We start from the raw sequence: 26,869 nt of genomic DNA, 5'->3' as shown, positions 1-26,869 counted from the left end.
CTTCTTTTGGAAAAACAGAACTATAAACTGTAACCATAACACAAAAAGAAAACACATGGTGGTGTCACCCACCCTGAGGGGAACCAGGTTATCAAAACAGAGTTTATTATCTCCCGGCCAACCGGGTGCTTAAGAGACTTTTGCAACTTGGAAATAAAAGTCTAGTTTACGAGTCATTCAAATGACCCAGATTCAGAAAGATAAAGAACATCCGATATCCACCACTAAGGCATCATACTTTTTTCAAAATTAAGAAGTAAAAATTAACAGCCCTCAATTCCAAGCACACAATGATTTAGCAAGCTTACCTCCTCGTGTGTGGCTCCTAATTCTTCTTCCAACAAACTACATCTTTCAAGTGCTACTCGTAACCGCTCTCTCACCTGAAAACAGCAGGGGTGGAGTGTGTGGGTGCACACTTCTCCAAGCCTTCGCGGACAGTGACCCTATCACTAGCAGAATATAACACAGAACACCTGGAACGTCTCTCATTGATGTTACTGTCATGGAAACTTGCTTTTAACAGCTTTAAATTTTAAGTTTGAGAAAAATCTTCTCCCTAAATAAATTACATTACCCAATTCTTAACAGCAAATCTATAAACAGGATATAATAAATTTTAAAACATTTATGTCAGGGGCTGGCCCCGTGGCCGAGTGGTTAAGTTCGCGCGCTCCGCTGCAGGCGGCCCAGTGTTTCGTCGGTTCGAATCCTGGGCACGGACATGGCACTGCTCATCAGACCACGCTGAGGCAGCGTCCCACATGCCACAACTAGAAGGACCCACAACGAAGAATACACAACTGTGTACCGGGGGCTTTGGGGAGAAAAAGGAAAAAACAACAAACAAAAATCTAAAACATTTCTGCCAACTAATACTTTTTAACCATATAGAACTGTCTTCTTATAGAAGAACTTTGTTGAGAAGAATTCCAGAAGCTACTAAGAGTAAACTGAAGCTGCACACGCACAACGCCCGCCGGGCGCACAGCGCGCAGCCCAAGGCTGGCCCCGGGGCCGCCGGTACCTTCTCATCCAGAGCTTTGTGGTGCTCGAACAAAAATTTCAGCGCCTTCAGCACTTCCACCTCACTGGACACGCCGGCGGGGGACTGCGCCTGCCTCTTCACCACCGTCATCCTCAGGGACGGCTCGTGCCTGGAGACGAGGTACTCTAAGTGCTCCAACAGCAGCTGGGAGAAAAGGCCAACACAGACGCAAGTTTAAACAACACCTTCAATTGCACATTGGGATTCGGGGCAAATCAATCCTTTCCATCTCATGCTGAACCAGTGTGAATGCCTTCAATCCAGTAGAAAGTTAGAGAAATTCCTCCTCAAATGGATCAAAATACTAATTCTTAACTATGAATTTCAAGAAAAGTATGAGAACGCTGAACTGATCGATCACAGTTAAGTCGTGGGAAAATGTCGAAAATGTGTTTGAAACCAGGTAGAGTGGACGTCTTTCGAGTTTAAAGCCAGCCAGAGTGACTGATAGTGGCCCAGAGGCTCAAGTTCCGGCACCTACTGACCCTGGTGTTGTTTCTTTCGGCCTTCATTTCGGCAACTTCTTCCTCCCTCTCAAGGAGCTGTTCCCTGCACGCACTGAGGTCTTTAATGAGTGCTGCATACTCCTAGAAAATAAGGGGGGAAAGAGATCTTTTAAGGACAGACTCCCAGCAAGCCACCCCAGTCCTCACACAGGCAACCCCAGCCGGAGGCTCTAAGGGACCTCCGTGGGGGGTCGAGCCACCAGCCCAAGACCGCGCAGACGCCGTAACTCAGACGCCACCCTCCCTCCACCCCTGCACCTGGGCACACGCACAGCGGAGGAAGAAGGGACTCCAAGCCCACCTCCTCAGACCCAGAGAAGCCCTCGACACGTTCCTGAGCAGGAATCCTGACACCAAGTGGACACAGACATCTTTAAACGACTCGCACCCCGGTGACCTGGAGCCACCGGAGAGTAAAGAGGCCCCGAAGGCCGCCGCCCTGTGCCCAGCCTCCTGCTCTACGCGGATTCTCCCCTGGGGAAGAGCATCCCCAGGAAAAGGCTGATGGCACTCCAACGCTAACGGATTGGCCAAGTAATTACTCAAAGCCAACTCCCTAATGTGGACTTTTCACAAATGCCGGTAAGCCTTTGGTAGGAAGGGGAAGTTTAAGAAGACTTATTTCTGGGGCCGGCCCCGCGGCCAAGCGGTTAAGTTCGCGCACTCCGCTGTGGCGGCCCAGGGTTTCACTGGTTCGGATCCTGGGCGCGGACATGGTACCGCTCATCAGGCCACGCTGAGGCGGCGGCCCACGTGCCACCACTAGAAGGACCTGCAACTAAGACATACAACTATGTACGGGGTCGGGGGGGATTTGGGGAGATAAAGCAGAAAGAAAAAAAAAAAGAAGACATTTCGTTAGCTAAGGGGAAAAAGTTCCTTGACGACATCACTGAGAGGAGAGGTGCCAGGCGCTCCCCTTGTCAACCGTGGGTCACTTCTAACTGCAACACTGAGCACCCTCACACAAACACGATGTCATTAAGCTGGGGAGAAAGGAAAGCACTCACATTCTCCTGTCAGTTTTTCAATGGAGCAAAACTCCTCTGAAATAATTAAAATTATCTGCCAACTGCCAACGTTTCTCAACATTTTAAGAGTTTTCTCTTTACTGGACAAAGGAACGGATAAAGGTTCACCTAACAAATAATCCAGCTGCCAGTCAAAATACGAAAAGAGGCTGATTGAGGTAATTCTAGAAAATCAATTGACAAACAGGTGGTGTAAAGCTCACTCCTAAATTAATCATTTGCAACTCAAAGTCAGCATTACCATCTGTGGTCAATTAGAATTTGACTTTATAAGGCTAGCCCACAAAAGCCTATTTGAGCCATGATGCAGAACTGAAATACTTACCCCTGGGGGATGAAAGGAAGCAAGCCATATTGTTACATTCCACAATGGAAAAGAGTAAAGTGAAAACATTTATTTTTTTCTCGAATGCTGTTATCTCAAGGGTAACAAATAGAAGGGGATGGGGATGGAGACAGTTTACAGAGATCTTGAAGGACACGTGAACATTTTTGTGGATATAGTCAGCTAACGCCCATTTTATCTAATTTCTTCTTCAAGAGTCTATGACTGTGGGTGATCAACTTCCAGCCTGACAGCATGAGGAGCTGTGCTGACCTGCTCCCCAGTGAAACTCGTGAGATTAATAGATAAAAACAACTATTCGTGGGGCCGGCCCGGTGGCACAGCAGTTAAGTTCACACGTTCCGCTTCAGCAGCCCGGGGTTCGCCGGTTCAGATCCCGGGTGCGGCCATGGCACCGCCTGGCATGCCATGCTGTGGTAGGTGTCCCACATATAAAGCAGAGGAAGATGGGCATGGATGTTAGCTCAGGGCCAGGCTTCCTCAGCGAAAAAGAGGAGGACTGGCAGTAGTTAGCCTAGGGCTAATCTTCCCCCAAAACCAAAAAAACAACTATTCAAAGCCTCTGACCTGGTCCTAAGGGCAAATAACAAATGAAGAAACATCTATTCAAGAAAATCTATGAAGATTCCGTGGAAAGGGAAGAGTCTGCGGCTTCTGCACCAAGACTGCTCCCTCCCCCACCCCAGCTCCAGGAGGTAGAGACTCCAATCTAGAGGCTGCAGCCAAGAACACAGGCTTCCCGTCCCCTCGCCCCCATCAGAAGGACTTCTTCCTGGGAGGGGCAGGACAGCAGCATTTCCCACCTGGGCCCCCAGCTACCTGGCACAGAGGGAAGCATGGTGGAGATGTGCGGGCTCCCAGGTTCTGCCCAACTTCCACTCAAGGAATAGAGGCTCACGCCACACCTTGGGTGGCGCGTGCTGAGAATCCTGGCCCTGATCATCCCCGCCCTCGCTCTCTGAGGCAGTGGTTCCAAGGCTGCAGAGACCCCAGGCTGCTGCCCACCCCTGCCAGTGCTCAGCTCCTAGAGCACAGGTGTCACTCAGAGGAGCCTGCCATTGTCCGCACCAGGCTCCAGAGCCCTAGTTCAGAGATTTTCCGGTGGGGGGGCGGGGGGAGGCAGTAAGAGAGCTCCTAATCTCGTCCAAAAGGAGCTGACTCCACGGGTGAAGTTTAAGCCTAAGGGCGCTCTCAAGAACAGTGGGGGTCAGGTGACAGGCAGCTGGGCAGCTGGGAGGAGATGACCGGCTTTCCCAAGACACAGCCCAGATGGTACCCCGCTGGTGTGCAGGAGGGAACTGGAGCTTCGGGGAGCTGGGAGGAACCCTCCTGGGGTCAGGGCAAATACCAAACTCTGACCTGGAGACAACTCCTAGAAAGGAGGCAGGATTTGACTGGGTTCGTGTGTAGGGGAATTTATGCCCCAGGGCACTGCTGGAACTAGAGCAATTGGCTGGCAATTAGTGGAGTTAACAGCTGGGTGGGTCAGGGACAGAGGGGAAGAGGGCCCCTACCACTGCCACTACCGCCCAGGGCGACTGGGGGCCTGTCCAGAGCCGCACCTCCCCGCCCCCCCCAGGAGCACAGCCGGGGGCCACAGACACAGGCTTCACTGAAATCATCCAGCTACTCAATAAACTGGTTAAAATGGTAGGTATATACGTTTTCACTGTACAAAATTAAGGTTTAACTTTATTTTAGTTCAAATGGATAGACAACAGTTTCAACACCAATAGTTACTCAAGTCATCCTTTCCCCTGCTGAAACGAATCGCTTTACTCCATATGGTCTGTATATTTTATCACAATTTACACACACACGGTGCCCTTGGAGAAAAGGCTGCTCCTGAGAGCACAAGACTGGCTAAAGAACACGGACGACTCTGTACTTCAGTATTCCACCGCAGGCCTGCAAACAGAAAGAAACTCCGGGAACACTAAAAGAAGTCATTCAATGTGCCTTGAAGCCTGACACACACTCCCTCAAGGGAGATGCTGTGTTCAGAAGAGCTGGTAAGAGGGTGAGGCCAGAAGTGGAGGGACCAGGCAGGTATTGCAATGACGCAGGCAAGACCAGGTGAGCGAGCGCACTGTAAGAGAAGTCGGAGGGCTCCGAAGATGCCCTGGAGGAGAGCCAACAGGATGTGCTGACAGACCCAACAGATCTGAGAGGAAGAAAGGCCCAAGACCATGCCAAGGATTCCGGCAGGAGCAAGGGAGGGACGGAGTCACTACGTTCCGAGAAGGGAACGAGCATGGGAAGAGCACGTTCTGAAGAGAGGGGCGGAAGTCCAGTGTGGACTGCTCCATTTGAGATAGCATCAGACACTCACACGGAGTGAGATACCCAGTGCAGAGCTGCAATTCCCTGTCTGGAGTTCTCGGGAACGTTGGCCAAGACGGGATAGCAATTGCATTCCACGCAAATGGACAAGGCACTGAGCGCAGACAAGAAGAGATGAGGTTCCAGCCCTGTGACAACCTAACATTGGACGGCTGGGAGATGAGGGGCATCAACAAAGCAGACTGGGAGCGGGCAGTGGGCAGGAGGACATGCCGGAATCCAGCGCTCCCAGCAGGAATCAGCCCTATCTCTGATGCTGGCTGACCGATCACTGATAGGTGGATCTGCTGAAAGGCAGGTCAGCGGTGACCGTGAGAACAGCAGTTCTGGCGCAGCGGCAGGGCCGAAAGCCTGACTGGGCTGAGGTCACTAGAGAGCAGGAGGAGAAGCGAAAACTCCTTTGAGGAACTGGGCGGTAGAGGGGGAAGAGAAACAGGGCAGGGGCTGCAGAAGACATGGGTTTAGAAAGACCTTCTGGAGGACGAGACAGTGTGCGTGCTGACTGGCAGGAAGCCAGGGGAGCGGTGGGACTGACAGAGTAACTCCCCTGAGTAAGCGCGAGCAGATCGGGCCAAGCGGCCAAGTGCAGAGGTGGCCTTTCCTGGGTGCACACAGTTCGCCCACAGTAAGAGGAAGGGCAGCCGAATACACGGGCACAGATCCAGGTAAATAGGTAGACATGTGGTGAGAGTTTACGCAAGACCTCTTCTGATTTCTTCCAATTTCACTGAGAAAACAGAGGACTTGGCGTTAAGTTTCAGGGTGGGTGAGGAGCGCTGGGGAGGGGAAAGGGGAAGGAAGAAAACAGCCACCTAGAAGAGAAGAGTCGCTGTTTGACAGTCACGTGACTGTGGCGGCATGCAGGTCCACTTCCGGTCACTGGTCACGACAGCGGACGGAGAACGCACTTACTGGGTGCAGGCTTCTGCCGGTGAGTACAGTGAAGTGAAAGAGGCGAGGGAGGGGCAGGGCGTGCAAGGCTGTGATGATAACGGACCATGGGATTTCAGGGGGGTGAGGAAGAAGGGAGAGGGGAGAAGGGCGAGGGACCATGACAAGTGGCAGGGGACCTGCAGTCCCAGGAGGGTTGAGTATCAGCGTTTTATTTTTAAGTCTTACTAGCTGTCATGGACAAATTTCGCCACCTTTAAATGAAACGCCTAGTCGAAGCACAACAAGGTGGACACTGGACGCTTCATGGGGTGCGTCGAAGCTCCCCTGCGCACCGGGACGAGGAGCTGGCTCCTACACGGACTCACACCGCCTGGAAAGAGGGAGCTCCGCCCCGGAGCCCACTTGCGCTCCCATCGAGCCCCTATGCTGGATGCCTGTCACCTCGCTTTCCCGTGACCTCCTCCCGCCCCCATCCCCGGGCAAGCCTCTGTCTCTTTCATGCAGTTCCCCTAAGTTCTTCCTAACAGCCCAGACTGTCTTCGTTCACCTGTAAAGAGAATATGCTTCATTCCTATCGCTGGGTTATATCTCAAAAGAAATCTGTGACACACTGCTTTGGCCATGGTAGAAAACACATTTACAGAACTTGACAATTATTTTTACTCCTTAAAGGAAAACCTTTTCCCTTGGCTCAAAAGAATTCGACAACTGAAAAAGCATCAAAGCAAATTTAAACTTAGGAGTTTAGATAAACATTAGACAGGAAATTCCACAGTTTAAGATTCCAGAAGCACGTTCATATGTGCACTGTGTATCATTATTGCAGAAAAAACTAGCACAGGCTGAACAAACCCCAAATATGTGCAGTAAATGACCTCCTCTGTTACCATCACAGGAATCTAATTGTCAGCATCTACCTTTTTCCTCTTTAGAAAAAAAACGTTGCTCTAAAAAATACTGTAAGCCACATATACTACTAGTCTAAAGTGTCATTCTATTTACTATAATTAAAGTATCTCTGAAACTGAACAGATCCAATAATCACTGGGATACTTTCATTTAAAGTATAAGTCTGAGCAATACAGATTTGCATTTCCGTTTGACACTTTCTAGGATTGAGAACAGGGAAGGTAACAGCCATTAACACCAGCTCAAGAACTTGGTTTCACATAACGCTCAAAAATGCTGACATTTAGCATTTCTGGACAAAAGGTTCAGATCTGGATAACAGGTCCAGATTATGCAAACCAGACATTATTTATCAAAATCCGCCATGAGACCAATTTTAAGTTACGTCCTATGGATCAGATGCAACATTTAGCTCTGAAAGCAAAGAACATTCTTTCTTCCCAGTCATTCCAGTAGCTCCCAGCAACTGCAGGACTCTGGGCTGGAAGCAGCCGCCCTGCCCACTCCCCCAGCCCCACGTGAGTCCTGACCCCCCCCCGCCCTCCCCCAAATTCTTCACTCGGCCATCCCATGCTGCGCTTCAGCATCTTTCACTCTCTAGCATCTCCATCAGTACTTTCGTTTTATGTTTTAGCTACTCTTCATTATTTTCGCTAACCTGCTGAAACAGGAGCGAAGCTTCAGTGGCGGCAAAAAGTACCCGTCCTCTTGGTGTGGGGACAGGGAGGGTAATAAACAAATAGAAACAGGGTCTAACTGTTAGCACACCAAACGAACCCCTGAAAAGCTGACTTGCAGAACTGACAGATTATCTTGTGCCAGCAGAAGCTACCCGCTTCAGCCTTAGGTTTTAAAGCATGTCAAATTGTGAAATAAGGGAAATTGGAAGTTTATTTACGAGTCAGCAAATCATATGTTTCAAAACTCCAGCATCTTGATTAAAAGTGTGCTTAGAAAGGTTATTATAACTATCTATTCCTGTTAACAGACTATGTCTAACTGTCTGCTGATGTCGCATCTAACGACGGGAGGAGAGGGACACTCAGAAGACAGCAAACTTTACGCCCTTGGAAAAGCTGACCATCAGCTCACTGGACTTGTGGAAAGCCACTTTTAAGGCAACAGCACGGGATTTTCAGTCACTGAACGTCATTTGCAAGCAACAGAGTAAAATGCATAAGCAGTTACAAAGTCCCAATACATCTAATTTCTTTTGTCGGTTTCTCTTTAAGAAACGGATACTGACACAATCTATGCTGCTGCTCAGCATTTAGGGATTCATAGCAGAGACTGTATAATCCGAACCAAAAAAGACAGTACAGCACAGTATTTCAGCGTCATCTCAACCTGGTTCACAGCAAACACACACCATGCGTATTTTTTACGTCTTTAAGGTAACACAGAGACGGACACCCAGCAAACAGCTAATGCAGGTTACCCACTGGGACTGGGAAAGGGGGCTGAAGCGAGACTTCGTTTTTAATTTATATTCATTTTTAAATTTTTAACTATGTCCTTGCCTTGTATTTAAAACAAAAAAAAAGACCAATCCTCCCTTCTCTTTTTGTCTCCCAAAACCATGCTAGAGCACAGGACGCGACCAGAATATGGACTGTCCACGTGGACACAGAACTTGTTCAGAAATACCTGGCCCCTCAGCCACCACACCCCAATCCTGAATCCTGTTCTTGCTCTCTGCAACCTGGCCTCAGGCCCCGCTGCTGCCCTGAAAGCGCTCTGGCTCAGACACAGCAATCCGCTCGCCTGCGCTAACCCCAGGCAGGCTTCGTGCTCGCTGACCTCGCCAACCACCGTCAGGGAGCATGCGATCCCACCTTCCCCTTCTCTTCCCCTCGTCCTTTTCCCTGCTCATCTCGTAACTGCTGAACAAAAGGTTCCTGGGTGCCCTGTTCACTCTCCACACCTGTGTCCTGTGTCCAAGGCTTTAAGCCCCCACCCCGGCAACTGTCCAACTGCCCGTCAGACATCTCTACTTGGACGCTTAAACCACCTTCCCCAAACGGAGTTCATCACCCTCCTCCCTGACCCAGCCCCCAACTCCTCCCAGGCCCTCACTCAACTCAGCAGAGGACCCACCCATGCAGTTGTCCAAGCCAGACTCCCGGACGTCACATCACCCACTTCCTCTCCCCCCACATTAACCAGCTGCTGGGTACTAATTCTGCCTCCTACCTGGATCTTCTGGAGGGTCCTCGCTGCCTCCTGCTCTGCCTAGGCCACCAGGTCTCCTTGGTCTGGAGGGTGGTTCCAGAAGTCAGCTCCCGCAGCTCTGACCCTGCCTCTCTCTCCAGCCTCCTCCCTCATCACTCTGTGTCTCCTACACGGCATGTCAGTCCCAACTCATCTACAGTTCCTAGAACACGTCTGTGCCTCGGCTGTGCCCTCTGCCTCAGGTCTGTGAATCAGCCGGTCTTCCCCTGGCCACCACTCGCCCTGCTCAGTTCACGGCCTAAGGGCCGTGTGCTGCAGAACAAAACACCCGTCCACCTCAGAGGTTTGCAGGCGGCACAGGGAACCGTGCTGTCCAGACCAGCTGCCTAAAAACCACCTGTGCAGCTGATGAAAATACAGACTCCTAGGCCTCAGCCTACTGAATCAACATTTCTGGGGTGGAACCTGGAATATGTATTTTTAAAGGCTTCCCAGGGGAATTCAGTAGCCATGCTGGGAAACAACTGACCTTTATGACCTTGGACTGGTCACTTAGTTCTCCATCTTGACCACTCATCTAAAAATATGGGGAGCAATATCTACGTTCTACCACGGCCACAAGTGTGACATCAAATGAGGACGCTGGAAATGAGCCACTCCGCTGAAAGGCCTCACCGTCAGCCCTCAAACACAGGCGACGGCCGCCACCTGGCCCCGCCGAGCTCCTTCCACAGCATCTCCGGGCGTTTCCACCAGGAGCAGGTGGCTAACAGGGTTCTGACGGGCTGATTTTTGCAATATTGCTAAAACGGATGTCACTTAAGTACCTTCAAACGTTAGCTCAGCTCTTAACAGAAGCATTCCCACCCATGATGGGGAAAACGATCACACGTACACTCACCTTCTTCCAACAGGGACCACTGGCTGGCTTTCCAGCCCGCCCTGTCACCTCCCATTACCTTCGCCACCACACTTCAGAGGCGGTCTGCACGCTGCCCCGCGTACCCGTGCTCATGCCCGCCCAGGTTCTCGCTGTCCGCCCCCTCTCCCTGCCACTCACCGACCTACTGCTCTCCAAGATCAGCAAACCTGAGCGCCACCCAGCCCTCCGCTCTCCCTGCGCTGGACCCTTCGCCAGCTGTCGGCCCCGGGGTCTGCTCTCGTCTTCCAAAACTCGTCTCTGCTAAGTGCTGAGCAGCCACTGCTCCCAACAGCAGCTCAAACCTGTTCTGCCAAAAACCGAATGTGACTTCCATTTGGAGGAGAAAAAAACTACCTTAGTGTTTTTTTTTTTAATGTATGTATGGACCAGGTCAAAAATACACTGTGCCAGATGGTTACAGATTTACCCATAATGGCCAAAACCTGGAAGCAACCAAGAAGTCCCTCAGTGGGTGAGTGGATGAACTATGGTCCACCCAGACAATGGAGTACTATTCAGCACTAATAAAAAGGAGCTATTAAGCCGTGAAAAGATACCAAGGAATCTTAAATGCACATTCCTTGGTGAAAGAAGCTAATCTTGGTGAAAGAATCACATACTGTATGATTCCAACTATATGACATTCTGGAAAAGGGAAAACTATGGAGATGCTCGAAAGATCAGTGATGGCCAGGGCTGGGGGAAGGGAAGGATGCACAGGGGGAGCACGGGATTTCAGGGCAGTGAAACTACTCCGGATGACCTATAATGGTGGACACAGGTCCTTACACACGTGTTCAGCCCACAGCAGGTCCAGCACCAAGAGCGAACCCTGACGTCAACCGTGGACTCTGGGTGGTGACGATGCAGTAGGTTCAAGGACTGTAACCAATGTGCCACGCTGGTGGGGGGTGTGGACAGTAGGGGTGGCTGGGGGAGTGGGGGGCAGAAGGTATACGGGAAACCTCTGTATCTCCCCCTCAATTCTGCTGTACGCCCAAAATGGCTCTAAAAAATAAAGTTTATTGAAAGAAACCATCCTGTGCCTCTTTCCTAACTGTTGGCTTGGCAACTAGGGAGGATGCATTGTGTGGGAGTCTAATTCCAAACGAGCATCCTTTAGAGCCAAACCTGAGCATCTCTGTAGGATGCGGTCTGTCCACCGGCTGCAGGGGCACTGCCAGGCGGCAATAACACAAACACAACTCACAACTTGGTCTGCCCACTCTGACATTTGATCATTTTTGACATCTTAACTTTTTTTACTCTTGAGAGAACTGCATTACCTCACAGTAATTGAAACACTGATGTGAATTTCTTTTCCCCCCAAGACTGGCACCTGAGCTAACAACTGCTGCCAATCTTCTTCTTCCCTTTTTCCTTTCTGCTTTTTCTCCCCAAATCCCCCCAGTACATAGTTGTATCTCCTAGTTGTGGGTCCTTCTAGTTGTGGCATGTGGGACACTGCCTCGGTGTGGCCTGACAAGTGGTGCCATGTCCATGCCCAGGATCCGAACCAGTGAAGCCCCAGGCTGCCGCAGCAGAACCAGGGAACTTAACCACTTGGCCGTGGGCCGGCCCCTGATGTGACTATTTTATAACACTATTTTCAATCCACATCACTCAAAGTCAGAAAAAATGTGACCACACTGCTTTTCTTTTCTTTTTGAGATTTTTTACTACGACAAAAGTCACCAACATAAAATTCACCATCTTAACCATTTTCAAGAGTACAATTCAGTGATTTTCAGCATATTCACAATGTTGTGTTACCATCACCAGTAATTCCAGAACATTTTGGTCACGCCCCAAAAGCTGATCCATTAGCAGTCACTCCCCATTACCTCCCCCCCAGCCCCTGGCAGCCACAAATCCGCTGAGTCCACGGACTCGCCTGTTCTGGACGTTTCGTATAAATGAAATCACACAATATCTGTCCTTCCGTGTCTGGTGTCTTTCAGTCAGCATCACATATTTAAGGTTCATCCACATCGTAGCGTGTGTCAGGGCCTTGTTCACTTTTATGGCTGAATAACATTCGACCGCATGGATGGACCATGTTTTGTTTATCCCTTCATTCGCTGATGAACATGTGGGTTGCTTCCACTTCCTAGCGATCACGAATAATGCTGCTATGAACGTTCCTGCACAAGTTTTCATGTGGATTTATGCTATGTTTTCTCTCGGGTGTACACATGGGTAGACACATTTCTTTACAATGGCAATGAGTGAATTATTCCTTTCTTTTTTTTTTTTAAAGATTTTATTTTTTCCTTTTTCTCCCCAAAGCCCCCCAGTACATAGTTGTATATTCTTCGTTGTGGGTCCTTCTAGTTGTAGCACGTGGGACGCTGCCTCAGCGTGGTTTGATGAGCAGAGCTATGTCCGTGCCCAGGATTCGAACTGACGAAACACTGGGCCGCCTGCAGCAGAGCGCACAGACTTAACCACTCGGCCACGGGGCCAGCCCCGAATTGTTCCATTTTTGTTCCTCATTTCCAATTTAAATTTCTAGCTATGTTAGCCATCACTCCTTTCTTCTTTGGAAGGCATCTGCTTTTAAGCAAAAATGGGGATTTACTCATGGGCAGTGAGTATAAGATTTGCTTCACGTATTTTTACCTTTCTGCTAAATAGTAAACCAAAATGTTTTCGGTTGTTACAAGCATGTTGTATTTAAACACAAATAATGTCTCACAATTAGTCAAGACAATGTGAAATATGAATGCACACGTATATTTCAAAACAATCTGAAATATTAGTGTGAAAGTATATTTCAGAAGCATAACATTTCAGTGCATAATAACAGCGAAATACTCACAGGCAAAAACATTCTGATTAAATTTTTCAAACGGAGCCTGAGCGGCAGGGGAGAATCAAACCAATGAAATAAAAAATCAAGGGCAGAAATATTTATTCAAATAGGAATGAGTGCCTTCTGGAATCTTCTAGGTAGGTTTTTTTTTTTAAACATTACTTTTTTACAAAAGACGACTACCTTAAAGAGTTTCAGATAAATTAACAACACTAGATAATAATAAAATGAAAACACAATATGAAGCATATTAATGTCCAGTTTATATTCACACCATGTTTCAAACTTTCCAGTAAAGCAAGTATGTGATTTTTGGCGCTGCTCGTGCTTACTGGAGTATAAAATAGTTTTCATTTTCGAATACTTCCTTTCATAGATCTATGCACGTGCCAAAAAACCACTGAATCATAAAGAAACTGTCTTTAAAGTATGAGACCAGAAACTGCCTGCCTGACCTTGACAGCCTAAAGCCATCATTAGGAGCAGCGTAAAATCCACATTTCCACGGAGATGTTTTGGCCATCACAAACTTTTACAAAACAGGGATAGCAGCAGCAATGGAAGGATGCTCAGGACAGAGCTCTTTGTCACACCAACTTTTAAAACTTTGTTTTTTACAAATGGTAATAAAGGTATCCATGGAGGCCTCCCTTCCAGCCCTGGTGGCTCTTCAACTCGGCAGGCAGCTGAAGGCAGACGCTCCCCGTTTATCCCGAGGTTCGACGCGCGGAGAATCCAGTGAGACACGCATTCCCTCTAGTGCCTCTCCAGCAGGGACACGGCCTGAGGAGGGCCGGCCGGCTCGCAGCGTCCTCCTCCTCTCACAGCCGCACTGACACAAAAGCCGTAACGTATTTATTCTTCTCCTACCGATGGACACTTACGACTGTGCTTCCGATCTTTAGCTCTGACAAACAGCATGGCAACAAATAACCTTGTACATGTATCATTCTGCACGTGTGCCAAGTGCATCTGCAGGATAAAACCTTAGAACTTCTGAGTCAAAGGTCAGTTGCAATTTTAATAGCTACTGCTAAATTATTCCTCCTGGGCCAGCAGCTTATGAAACACCTGTTTCCTGTAGCTCTGCCACCCTGGTGTGTTATTAAACTTTAGGGCCCACTTTCTTTTTTGGATCCATCTTCCATTCCCTGTCGCCCATCAAATAGGGGGTCTCCAAAATCTTCTCATATGACAGGGACTGAACGCATGCCTGGGCATTTGGTGAGAGTTCCAGAGGCAATATGTTCTTCGTGACCCTCCGTCACTCCCCTGGCCCTCTCATGACCAAGGGAACTCTTCTGACATTTCACCTGCAAAGAAGGCTCAGCTCGTATGCGAGACTGTTGTACTTGCCCAGGTCTCTACTTGACAATCTGTGATACGAAAGGCACGTTGTCCTTATTTCAGTCACGGTTATTCATTTTTCTCGGATCAAATACAATTGAGATTGGTCTGTGTTTACTTATCCTAACACACTTTTATGGAGTGGCCACCTCTTCTTTCACATTTCTCTATTTTTCTATGGAATGGCTTCTGATCATCTTCTCTTAAACTCATTCATCAGCAGAAGGTACAAACATCTGACTTGCGTCTTCGGTGCAGTCGTGCCCAAACATTTACAGAATGAAATGTTTCACCGTAAACTAACTTTTTAAATTTACTTTATTTTATAATTAGGATATTGTACTGATTTTTTAAAATTATGTACAAAAAGGAGGTACTGGATTGCTCTGAGGGACAGACCCAGAAATGGACCTGCTGGCTCCAAGACCTATGGAATTGAATTCTCAACGTTTCTAATGTTATAAATTGCAGTGTACTAAATAAAGATTAGTTTTACTGTTTTTGTCATTTCCTCATACATTTATAATTTAAGAGAGTTTGCAATGTCTTGAAAAAAACGTAACAATCACAAACACAATCGTCTCCATCAATGATTAAGATTGCTTTGTAGCGGGCCAGCTGCATGGTCATTTTTATAGTCCCATGCAAAGTGAGGACTGTCTTACTACTTTTTAGAAGATAAAACATTATTTGCAAAAATAATGTTTTATTTCACTGCAATTTCTCTATGTAGAATCTTTGCCCTTTCTTTTTGGCCAGGAAGACTGCCCCCGAGCTAACATCTGTTGCCAATTTTCCTCTACTTGGCATGTGGGTTGCTGGCACAGCATGGCTGACGAGTGGAGTAGGTCTGTGCCCAGGAGCCAAACCCGAAACCCAGGCCACTGAAGTGCAGTGCACCGAACTTAACCACACCAGGGGGCTGGCCCCAAATCTTTGCCTTTTTTAACCTCCCATGGCAATAAAGGACAGATTAAAATATTACGCTATTACATAACAGTAGAAATAATCACAAACCTGTGATTATTCAGCTTGACACCCCAGTTATGAAGCTTATGTAAACATCACATACATAGTCTGTGTGCCTAAACACAAGGCGACTTCAAGGGGCCAGCCCCCCATTTCCCTACGAAGACGCTGCCCGAAAGCTTGGCCACGTTAACACACCCTTCCAGGAAAGTAGAGCACCAGCCGACTCTGACTCCGACTCAGCCCCACAAATTTATTACAGTAAACAGGCAGACAAAAGTGTTCGTGCCAGCTGCACGCTAAGTTACCACATCGAACATGCTTACTCTGCACTTACATCACCAGGCTTTAAAACATCTCCGCGAGACCCTTAAACTATGTTTCCTAGTCTTCCTTGCTTGACAACAGCAGCTCATCTTTTAGTGAGCCCTTGGAGACTCATCTGACAGCATCTACCACGAGGGAGTCCCTCCGTTAGGACGCTCCACCTGCGAGTCACTGCTCTGTCACTCACACTCCGCCACGTTCCAGAACCACTGGTGGTCCCACCTTAGCATGTGGTGGTATCCCTCCCGGCAATGATGGCTCCACCAAAACACGGAGCCAATAAAGGCATGGAAGTGATGGAGGGTGCCAGTGTTCCAGGCATCCTGAACCTGAGAGGGGAGGACAGTAACCTGATTAAGGCCCCCGCTCCTCTAGTAAAATGACGTCATACTGGTCTCCCCAGCCCCTCTCAGGAACAGCTTTAGAGTTCACAGGTTAGCAATTCTCCTGAAAAGTCCTAGGGTGTGAGCAAGGTTTCCCCGATTCAGTTACTATTTTAGCATTTTTCAGGCTTGTCAGTAGTTCACACTAGCACTTCAATTCTGCAAAGAAAGCCACAATCCACTCTTTTGCGTGTGATGAAGCACTCTGTGAAGTTATTTCATGACCTTTATTACATGAGGACGTCCGAGATGTGGAAGAGCGTTTGGACACCACCCCCTAGGCCTTCATAGGTACCACCGAGCACAACGGCACAGAAAGGGATCTAAGACAGGACCTGCTCTGTCACACTTTGAGACTCCACTACTGACGGGAACAGAAATGTCAAACAAGACCCCCGCGGGTACTATTCAACAGCCCCACTCTGACGGCAACTGGGTCCCCGCACACTGCACCTCACTGCCCTAGAGCCACCCGCAATTCCCAAGGCAGGCAGGGAACGAGCACGGAGAAGCTGGGCCAGCACTGCAACACATACGGGGAGACCACACCTCGAAGCTCCAGCTGAGCGCACAGGACACCGAGGACAAGCGAGCAGCCTGCTCTCCTTTCCGTCTCTGACGAGTGTTTTGGACACACGGGACAGAAGGGCATCTCGGGCTGAGGCAGGGGTCTCGACATCAGCCGTGCCTGAAAGTTCTCCATGCGGGATTCCTCCCGCGGCTCCATCACGCCGGGTCAGCAGAAACACAAGTTCAGAAGGAGCACCTACGGCTACCTGAGGCTACACTGACAGCAGCTCCTCCCCGCCTGCTAACAAGTCAAAGAAACACAGGAGCTGCGGCGTGCAAGGCCACGCAGCCTCGGCTGACAGTAGTGAGGACAGGTGAGCCCGAAGACGCTGTCGACCCCCTCTCCTGCAGTGTCCACAGCAGGAGTGACAACGGCCCCCGGAGCACACACAGCTGGCTGGCGGATCTCAGGTAAGGGTGCAGCGTCAACAAAGGCGGCCTCTCGGCACCTGCAGGGCCCCCATCACGCTGCCCCACCAGAGCGCTCTCGGAGAACTGACTCCAGCCCTCGGGGACCGCCCTGCCGTGAGCTCACACCCTCGGTGCCTTTCTGTTCCTCTGTCGACCCTTCTCCTCCCACCCGGCGTGCCTGGCACACCACACCCCTCCGCAGCAAACCACCCGACACGCAGCAGGCCCGCCCAGCCGGCCCACAACTGCGCCCTCTGCTCGTGCTCGCGGGCCCGTGGCAGCTCCTCCTTCCCAATGCCGCCCCAGCCCCGCGCCTCCCGCATGCCCAACACGACGTCGCAGCCGGAGCTCAACCCTGCCGCTCTGTACAGGCTCCGCCGGCCCCTGAGAAAGACAGCACCTGTCCCTTCCGTGCAGCACCACACTCACACGAGTCTGCTCGAGGGAAAGAACTGCTCCCCTCACTGTTTCAAAATCCCCAGCCCGGGCGAACAATGTAGTGTTCAAACAACAGGTCCCCGTGGATCTGAACCAGCAACGACTACGTCTGACTGTGAATATTACCGCGTTGTAACCTTCTTAAACTGTCATGGCTCCGTGTATTCACGTCTTGCAAACCAGTCTCACACGAGCCTTATATTATAACCAGTTTTACCTACCCTCTAACTTAACAAGAAGGGCGTCTCAGAAAGAACCAAAGGTCTAAGTACAAAACTGGAACGGAAGCTACTTTATTAGGGATTTCCTCTCGAGGCTCCAGCAAGCTCAGGAGACAGCAATACCAGCTGGAGAAGGAGCAGCCCTATTAATCTGGACAATTTACTGAACAAAAAAGTTGGGAGGCACGATGCTAAGTACTCCTAAGACACAAATATTCATTGTAATAACTTTATACGTGCTTAATGCTTGACTGGTTTTCAAAATATTTTCCAGTATTTATCACATAAAAGTAGATGTCACATACGACAGGAAGGCATACATAATTAGCTCACTTCACAGACTGGAAGACAGGCCCGGGCAGGTTAGTGACCTACAAAGGTCACTTGGCTGATAAGCAGCTCGGGACTCAGAGCTCAAGACGATGTCATCTTCAGGGGGAGATCCCACGGTGAGCACCCAAACCAAGCCCCCGCAGGCTGTACGCCCTCCCAGTCACCCGAGTCGGGGTTACGGGGTCTGCAGACAGACACCTCGCATCTAATGAAGGCCCATCTTCTGCAGGGTACAGCGGTGGATGCTTTATTTTAGTTCTCACTAAATCTGCCTATAATATTGGGAAATAAATAGTATCTCTACTTTACAGACGACAAAACGGTCTCAGAAGTGAAATATCTTGGCCAAGATCAGAAAGTTAGTAAGCAGAGGATCCAAGATTTGACACGGGTGTGGAGGGGGAGGTAGAGGAGGAGGGGAGGGTGGGAAAGAAGAGGAAGCCACTCAGCAGTCAGTGAAAAAGCAGACTGTTCCACGCTCACCCAGCAAGCCCACCGCCATCATCCCATGGGGAGAAAGAGGCTGGCCACACGCCCCACAGGAGATCTTTTTGTGATTTCTTTTACCCCCTCAAGAATGACCTTGATCCTACTCTTTCATCTGCGTTTTTCTTAAAGCTGGTGGCATTTTGAAAAACTGGAGAAAAGATAAAAGGAATCACAGTAAAACCAGCCCCAAGCACCAAATCTGTCGTCTCCTAGAGATGGGAGCGACTCTGAATCCCAGTAGGAATCGGAGTTGGTCCGAGCAGACCTCACAGGGGTGACCTCGGCCTGGAGAGGCAGCTGGGGTCTGATGAAAGCGAGGAGAGGGAGAGGCAGTACCCGAGCAGGGAATCGCGCAGGACGAGGCGTCAGGGAAGGGGAGCAGAGTGAGCAGACTGGTTGGGCAGAGTGAAGGGGCATTTACAGAGGGAAAGATGTGGGAAAGGTGAATAAAGCCAGAACACGGAGCCATGAATGCCAAACTGCCAAACACCTGCTGCCATGGATAGGCCCTGCCAAAACCTTCTCATGCCAGAGGTCTGGGTTACCCTGGGAGCTAGGTGGCCTGGAAAGGAAGAAAGCACAAGCAAAGCCACCTCATGTAGACACCAAGGCCCCACGAACGGCCCAAGCTAGCGCACCAGAGCACAAAGGAAAACAGAAACGACGTGAGAGCAGAAAACACGGGACAGAGCTGCGGACTGGCCCAGCAGGATGAGCGAGGAAGGGCAGAGGAGGCGCGTGAAGTGGGGAGGGAGGCGGGGAGACTCGAGGCTGACCAAGGAGGAAGGCGGAGCAGGACCCTGGACTGAGACACAGCAGGACGTCTACGGGCCGTCTAAGGGATATGGCAAAACTCGGGGCTGGGCATGCAGGAGCATCCCAAATGTGGAGCTCCAGACAGAAACGTGGCGATCATCTTCAAAAAGGGGACGGGTGACCCCACAGAGACGAAGGAATCTCCAAGATGACGACTAGAGCAGAGGGAGCAGAGGGCTAGGATTTAACGTATTTCCTAGTCAGTGGCACAAAACTTTCGTTCAAATGAAAATAATTACCCAAGAATGTGTGGATAGCAAGTGCTTCCTTTCCCTCCGTCCTTCCCGCAGAGGTTTTCCAACTGGAACGAACCTAATGCCCGCCAGCGAGCGCAGCAAACAGAACCACGGAGACCCGAGCACAGGCGGTTCAGGAGCTCCCTGGAAATTAAATTACTGGCAATGCTTAAAGTTACTGCAAATTAGCACTACGTGTGTCACTATCTCTTTACACGGCATTACTATAAAACTTCCCACCAGAGGCTCTTCAGACGAATTTACAACTGAAGGAACACCGGCAGCGTTTCAAAGCACAGAGAAACCCGCATCCCGAGTCCCAGACACGGTGGGCAGCGACGCCCTGCCCTCCACAGCTCGTGGGTTTCCAGGCCAGGCGGGGGCACGGGCTCGCAGCCTGGAAGCCGCGGAAAGAGCGGCTACTGTATTAACGCTTCCAGGTCTGCTGGAAACAGCTCCCTTCCCGCAGCGCCCAGCCCTGTGGACACAGTTGGGGAACATGAAGGGGAACGAACTGGACGTTAAGGGTTTGTACAAACTACGCAGAACCTATAATCAGGAATCTGCTTCCACACAATCTCTTAGTTCATCGTCAAACTTCGTTAGGAACAACTATTTCTATGGTTTGCACAAGAAAACAACCTCGGAATGCACATTCTCTCCAACTTAAACCCTTTATTCTAACCACCTACTACTTTGTCCTGCATGGGACTTTCTCCCACTCTGGTGACTGTCAGGCACCCACCATACACACATCAAAAAGACACGCTGTCCAGTTTGTGAAACTGTCTCACAGAAATGGAGTCAAGATCATCAGGAAGGAGAATAAAAGTAACAAACGGGGGGTGGGGGGGGGCGGTATATAACTCCAAATCCCTAATCCCCGGGTTTATTTAACACGTGTTCTCTTCCCTTCTCGGGGAAGTCAGGGCAGGGGAGGGGGAGGCGGCAGTTGGCCCTGATAATCCCAGCCAGGAGGAGCGTTCCAGCTGCCATGTAAGTAACACTAAACTGCCTTCTCCAGCTGCAGAGGCACAGCTGCAGTGATTTCAGGCACGCTGTCACAATTTGTCACCTGTTTTGGCTGCCCGGCCTCTGAGCCCCTCCCCAGGCCTGGGAACAGCACCGGGCCAGAGGAGCTGAGAGCCCCAGGCACTTACTCTCCCGGCCTCTCCTGCATTTGGGGCAGCACAGGACGGCCCCAGGCCTGCCAATCTCAGACTTGAGACAAGAAGCGAGCAGTGTGCAGAGGCATCCTTTAATCGCGGGCCCCGCCGGGCAAGGATGCGGCAGGGGGGCAGCACTGGACCGAGGCACGCCTGGTGAGGATGCGGCAGGGGGGGCAGCACTGGACCGAGGCAAGCCTGGTGAGGATGCGGCGGGGGGCAGCACTGGACCGAGGTACGCCAGCTCAGGATGCGGCAGGGGGGCAGCACTGGACCAAGGCATGCCTGGTGAGGATGCGGGAGGGGGGCAGCACTGGACCGCAACACACCCGGGGGGCCCTGCAGAGCTCTTCTCCCACCCTCCCATCGACGCAGGGAACCAAAGGCCTTAGAACAATTTATTTCTCTGCACGGATCACCAGGCAGCTTGTCGCTAAGCCCCCTGACTCAGCAAGTTTATTTTACTCATTACTTGTATTCTCACAATGTAGAACTTCACCCATCTTTCTCTACGAAAAGTATGAACGCACAGTAAAAACACCACCGCCTTTCAGATAAAATACCCCACACTGTGGACATACAGGGTGGAGAGAGAGACTGTCACTCCGTCCACCACACATTTGCATACCGTTTGCACTTTTTCTTCGTCATTCTCCTTTTTTCCCTATTGGTCACGGTTAACTGTGGGAGTCAGAGGGAAGCACTCTTCACCATAACCAATCTCCACACTCATTCGCTACCGGCCTCTGAAGGGGCTCCCAAACCTCTCCGTGCCTCAATTCCTTCACTGTCAGACAGGCTGCGGAACAGTCCCCTGCCTTCCAGCACTATTTATAGTAGAAAGAATGCTCTACAGTACTGTTATGAGACTCAGGGAGATAACTCACAGAAAGAGGCTTAGAAGCAATAAATGCTGGCTATTATCTCATTTAATCCCCCAAACATCTGTCTACCCAGCCCTTGGACAGACAGTGCCTAACACACGGCAGACAATCAATATTTGCTGAAGCAAAACCGACAGTTACCGTCCCTAACTGACGGATGAGAACTCCGAAGGCTCAGAGACGAGGTAACTGACGCAGGGAACTCGGCGAGGATGGGGCGCGAGTCCGCCGACTGCCCACCAGGCTGCTTCCTCCGAGCCTTGCCCACCGGGACCGAGGGAGACCGGGGGTCTACCTACAGAGACGGACGGCAGCACAGGAGACAGGGCGGCACACACCCACACACCTGCTGCCACTGTCCTCTGCAGTCAGTCTGTCCGCCGGAGGAGGGACAGGCACTCAGCACGTTGCGTAAAGCGCCTTCAAACAGCACGAAGAAGGAGACGCCAGCTGGCTGACGGTCTCCCTTCCGTGTGTATCTCTGCGGGAGCTACAGGAGCTGAGCCACAAAACAGCCAAGTAAAATTCTATACGGGACTTCTTTAACTCTGTGCATCAACTGCATTTCACACTCAGTCAAAAATGAAGTCTTTCATATTTTCATTTGCATGAAAATAACACATCAGACTATCCTAGAATTCATACTCAAGACTCTTCAAAATACCCTTGCCCTGCCACAGCTGTTTCTATTGCAGGGCGCGCAGGCTATCGCGACCTCACCTGTCACTCACGTTTTCCCCATGAACTATTTTTAAGGCGGGAGCAAGAGTGTGTCCTAGCTTCTTAGCAGCACCCCGGGATTTCCAGAGATGTTAAGGGCTCAGCGACATTGATTAGTCTTCTTCAGCATGGCGCTACACGAAATCAATTTCCATATTACTACTGGCAAAGGTTTAAAAATACATAGGCAGGAGGGATAATTACCCATTTGCAAAGCAGAAAAACTTGGAAATGCAAGATATGCTTCAAGCTCCCAGATTATTTTCAGAGAAAGAGGAAATTTCCTCCTCAGAATAAGAACGAGCCTCTGGAAGCCACAAAGAACTCCCTCGGTGGACCTTCCCTGCCCAGCGAACCGCGATCCAAGTCAGCAGAGCTCGGCCAAGAGCTTCCTTCCAGCCACAGGGAAAAACCTACCAAGTGGAAACATTTTGTCCGCTCTCTCATGAGCATTAGCAAGCGCCGACAAGGCTTTCCCTATGCTTCATTTCTGAGAGTGAAAGGGGCACGGCTGCTAATTGCCTGAGGATAAGAGGCAAAACCCAGGCCTACCCTCAGGCAAACCGGACCGTGGTCCCCCACCTAGAAGGCGTGAGTGGGACAGGGACGGGAGGAGCAAGACTTCCGACTATGCCTTTTTCTATACTTCTCGTTTTTGAATCACGTAAAAGCTTTATGTATTTGAAGAAAAATTAACTCCAGAAGAACAATGTAAACCCTAAACTTAAGAAGCAGCAGAAACAAATGAACTTTGCAACTTCCAACAGAAGGCCCGATTTGGGCAGGAACACCAACGGGCACTCCAACTGTTTATCAAATGTTGTGCGGTTATGTTACTTCACATTGCTTTGAAACCCATTATTCTAGCTATGTATTCTTAAGATAGGTTTATTCTAAGATCCAAAAGAACTACAAAGAAACTCTAAAACTTCACTCAACAGGATGATTATAACAATACGATATTAAAAGGTTTAAACTATTTTATGTGTATCATAGGATAAAAAAATTAAGGCTAATATCATTAGAAATCAAAACTGTCAGTCTAAGACAAGAAGTACAAAATAAGGGCCGGCCCCGGGGTCGAGTGGTTAAGTTCATGCGCTCCGCTTCGGGGGCCCAGGGTTTCACGGGTTCGGATCCTGGGAGCAGACATGGCACTGCTCGTCAGGCCACGCTGAGGCGGCATCCCACGTGCCACAACTAGAAGGACCTGCAACTGAGATATACAACTATGTATCGGGGGGTTGGGGGAGATCAAGCAGAAAAAAGAAAAAAGAAAAAAAGAAAGAAAGAAATTAAGGGGAAAAAACTAGGTTTAATTTGTAAAGGAAATACCAATATGAAATCCAGGTTTTTCTTTTTGTCAAGATTTTTCTCCAGCTCTGTCCCGAAAAGAACCTAGATGTGAACCTCTGTGACAGTGAGCACACCGAGCCCCCAGATACTGATTTCTAAACAGCATTTCCCCACCAAAAGGAACCAGGGCTCCTCAGAGGAACGACTGCAGATCTGAGGCAGGAGAAACACAAAGTGGGTCTGCGACAAATTCTGTGTCAGGAAACAACGGAGCATTCAAAGACTAATAGGGCCCTGGCGAAAGGACACAGGAGCCCAGCTGAGGGGACAATCTGAGTATCCAAAGGAATAATGATGATAACTGACTGCGATACACTGAATAAATACAAATGCAAGGGGCCACAGCAACTGAGAGAGAGAAAGAGAACAGAAAGGGATGCTCCTTACTGAAGAGGAGCAGCTAACAAATGAAGGAGGATTGAGTCAGAAAAATCACCACTGCGCAACCTCCAGTACAGGACCCGGTTCGGGCAGGAACACCAATGGGCACTCCGACTACTAGAAGGCCCCAGCTGACCAGGAAGGTCGCTGGGAATGGGCTCCCTGTCTGTGGCCCTCCGCAGACGCCCGAGGAAGCTCCGGGAGAGTCCAGCGTGGTCTGCAGTCACAGCCAGGGCCCGCTGCCCCACCTCCAACCACAAGAACGGGCCCACAGGAACTCATGTCCCTCCCGAGGTGATGCCAAAACCAGGGGGAAGGAGGTGAGGCTGGGAGGCAAAAGCGAGAGATGTTAAACCCATGAAGTGGGAATTACACATTATTTATGCTTTAAATGGTTTCTAAAAATAAATAGATGCTGGCATCTATTACTTTTCTAACTTGCTCAGGAATAAAGGATGTAAACACGCTAAGATGTTACGGTGAACATCCTTATGCCGAAAGTCCCCTCCAGAAAGCAACCATTTCTGGAGCAGAAGTAAAACTGCTCGGGCAGAATACGAGCACTTTTGAAGATCTTTATTCACAGGGCGAAACTGGTTCTCCAAAAGAGTTAGTTATCAAATTACTTAGCAGTCGTTAGCACGAAGAATCAGCAAGCAGAACACAGGGTGAGTAAAAAAGACCGCCTTCTCTGAGAACAGCATATTTACAAAGAAGTTTCCAGAAAACAACACATCTGCATGTGAGGAACTGCCCACAGCTCAGCGCGGCGGGTGCCAGACCACAGGGGGCCGGGGCGGGAGAGGCCACGGGAGCCAACCGCTCCTCGAATCACCCTGATGGAAAAAACGGTCCAGCTCTCGCCAGTGCACCTCAGAGGCGGGCTCCGACAGGACAGGCACACGCCTCAGGACCTGCAGACTGCAGGCTGAGGAAGAGGCGAAGCGGGCTCCCCGGTTTCTGAGCCCCTGGCTGGGGGGAGGCCACACTGCTCACAGGAGGAGGGACAGACGAGGGCAAAGGATGGTTGTGGCCGATGTTGAACTGAAGGAACCCAAAGACCGCCCAAACGGAGGTAGAGAGCGTGGCGCTGAGGCAGGTCTCTGCGAGACAGAGCAGAGGGCGTGGCTGAAAGTACAGGGATCACGGCCTCCCCAAGTCCGCCTGCACAGACACCCAGGACAAAACAGCCACGGCTGCAGCCACCGCACCGTCCACACATTTCACCTGCTCCAGCTGAACCCACACAGCCCTTCCGTCCTCCAGCTCTCCTTGCACAACTGAAACATACCTGGGTTATGCGCCCCTTACTACATCCTGACTCTTCGGCACCTAGAACAGTGCCTGCCCCGTAACAGGCACTCGGGAAGTATCTGAACACAGTGCTGTGCACGTGACAGGCGTACACACACAGCCGTTACACACCCGCCACTGAAACATTCTCTAGCTCTGCAACATCATACACATGCACACTGCTCTGCGCTCTGTGGGGTGGGCGATGTGAAGGGGACTTTAGTGCTGGCCCAAAGCACTAACTTCACAGCTCAACCCAGGCATCAGGAGTGCCTTCTTGGACCAACGGTTCCTACTCCCCATCCGTTCTTGCCTCCAGCTCAACCCATTCTCCACACAGCACCAGCGTCATAAAAACCCACCCAAATCACCTCAACCCCTTCCTGAGAAGCCACAATACCCTGGGGCCCTCAGAAGTCCTTAAAAACAAAACAAAAATCCCAGCTCTGCTGGGGAAGGCTCCACCTGACTCCCAACTCCCTGGTCCCCCTCACCTTGTTCGTCTTTTCCCTCCGCCTCCGGTCCAGGAACCTCCGCAACAGCTTCATGGCCTGACGCGGCCAAGTTGTTCCTTGCCCCTGGCCTTGGCCCCAGCAGGCCCAGCACCGGGAAAGCGCTCAGGCTGGCTCCGCTCAGCTTCAGATCTTGGCTCAAACGTGAGCCCTCCGAAAGGCCTTTGCTGGACCACGGTGTGCACACAGGCGGCCTGCCCACACACCGGGTCGTGTCTTTCCTCTTAACTACTTCCTCCTGTCAGGGTGCGCTCACAACCTGTACTGATCGTGAGAAAGGATCCGCTCTGTCAGCTCTCTGAGGACTGCGATCCTGTGTGCCTCCACCACTGTCTCCCAGGAGCACGGAACCTGGAACCCGGAACCAGATATAGTCACAGAGGGGCTGGGGGTGGCGCTGGCTCCTGCAGACGATTAAAGGGACAGAAACAGGAAGACAAGAAGGCAGAGCTGGGGGCCGGCCCGGTGGCACAGTGGTTAAGTTCACACTCTTCACTTGGGCGGCGTGGGGTTTGCTGGTTCGGACCCCGAGGGCGGACCTGCACACCACTTGTCAGGCCAGGCTGCGGCAGGCATCCCACACATAAAGCAGAGGAATTATGGGCACGGATGTTAGCTCAGGGCCAGTCTTCCTCAGCAAAAAGAAGAGGATTCACAAAAAGAAAAAAAGAAGGCGGGGCCAGCCCCGTGGCACGGCACTTAGGTTTGCACGTTCCGCTTCTCTGCGGCCCAGGGTTCGCCAGTTCGGAACCCGGGTGCGGACATGGCACCGCTTGGCATGCCATGCTGTGGTAGGCATCCCACATATAAAGTAGAGGAAGATGGGCATGGATGTTAGCTCAGGGCCAGTCTTCCTCAGCAAAAACAGGAGGACTGGCAGTAGTTAGCTCAGGGCTAATCTTCCTCAAAAAAGAAAAGAAGGCAGGGCTGCTTTCAAAGAGATGGCAAGTTGAGTGTGTAGAAAAGAGAGAAGATGCAAATAGTCCAATACTACTTTGAAGGGATATATTTAACTGTTTCATAAACCAAAC

At 50.4% G+C, this 26,869-nt stretch overlaps 1 protein-coding gene across 28 annotated transcripts in view; it reads right to left on the bottom strand.

Moving 5' to 3' along the window:
* The window catches only part of LOC138916708 (liprin-alpha-1-like), a 105,932-nt gene that overhangs the window by 59,489 nt on the left and 19,574 nt on the right, over positions 1-26,869 (bottom strand). For 23 of the 28 annotated variants that reach the window (XR_011424037.1, XR_011424038.1, XR_011424041.1 and 20 more), the window contains 3 exons: positions 1,534-1,635; positions 1,028-1,192; positions 309-383 (listed from right to left, as the gene is read on the bottom strand). Coding sequence is in view for 22 of the 28 variants with exons in the window: in XM_070229944.1 (XP_070086045.1) it covers positions 309-383; positions 1,028-1,192; positions 1,534-1,635 (342 nt within the window). In the remaining 6 variants the exon portion in view is untranslated. Of the gene's footprint in view, positions 1-308; positions 384-1,027; positions 1,193-1,533; positions 1,636-25,820; positions 26,190-26,869 lie in introns of those variants that run through there. The other 5 variants (XM_070229948.1, XM_070229949.1, XM_070229946.1 and 2 more) reach the window with 4 other exon arrangements.

This window comes from Equus caballus, chromosome 12, assembly GCF_041296265.1.
Source record: "Equus caballus isolate H_3958 breed thoroughbred chromosome 12, TB-T2T, whole genome shotgun sequence".
Classification (NCBI taxonomy): domain Eukaryota; kingdom Metazoa; phylum Chordata; class Mammalia; order Perissodactyla; family Equidae; genus Equus; species Equus caballus.
Note: the sequence above shows the minus strand (reverse complement) of the source record. Positions and strands in the feature narration are given on the sequence as shown.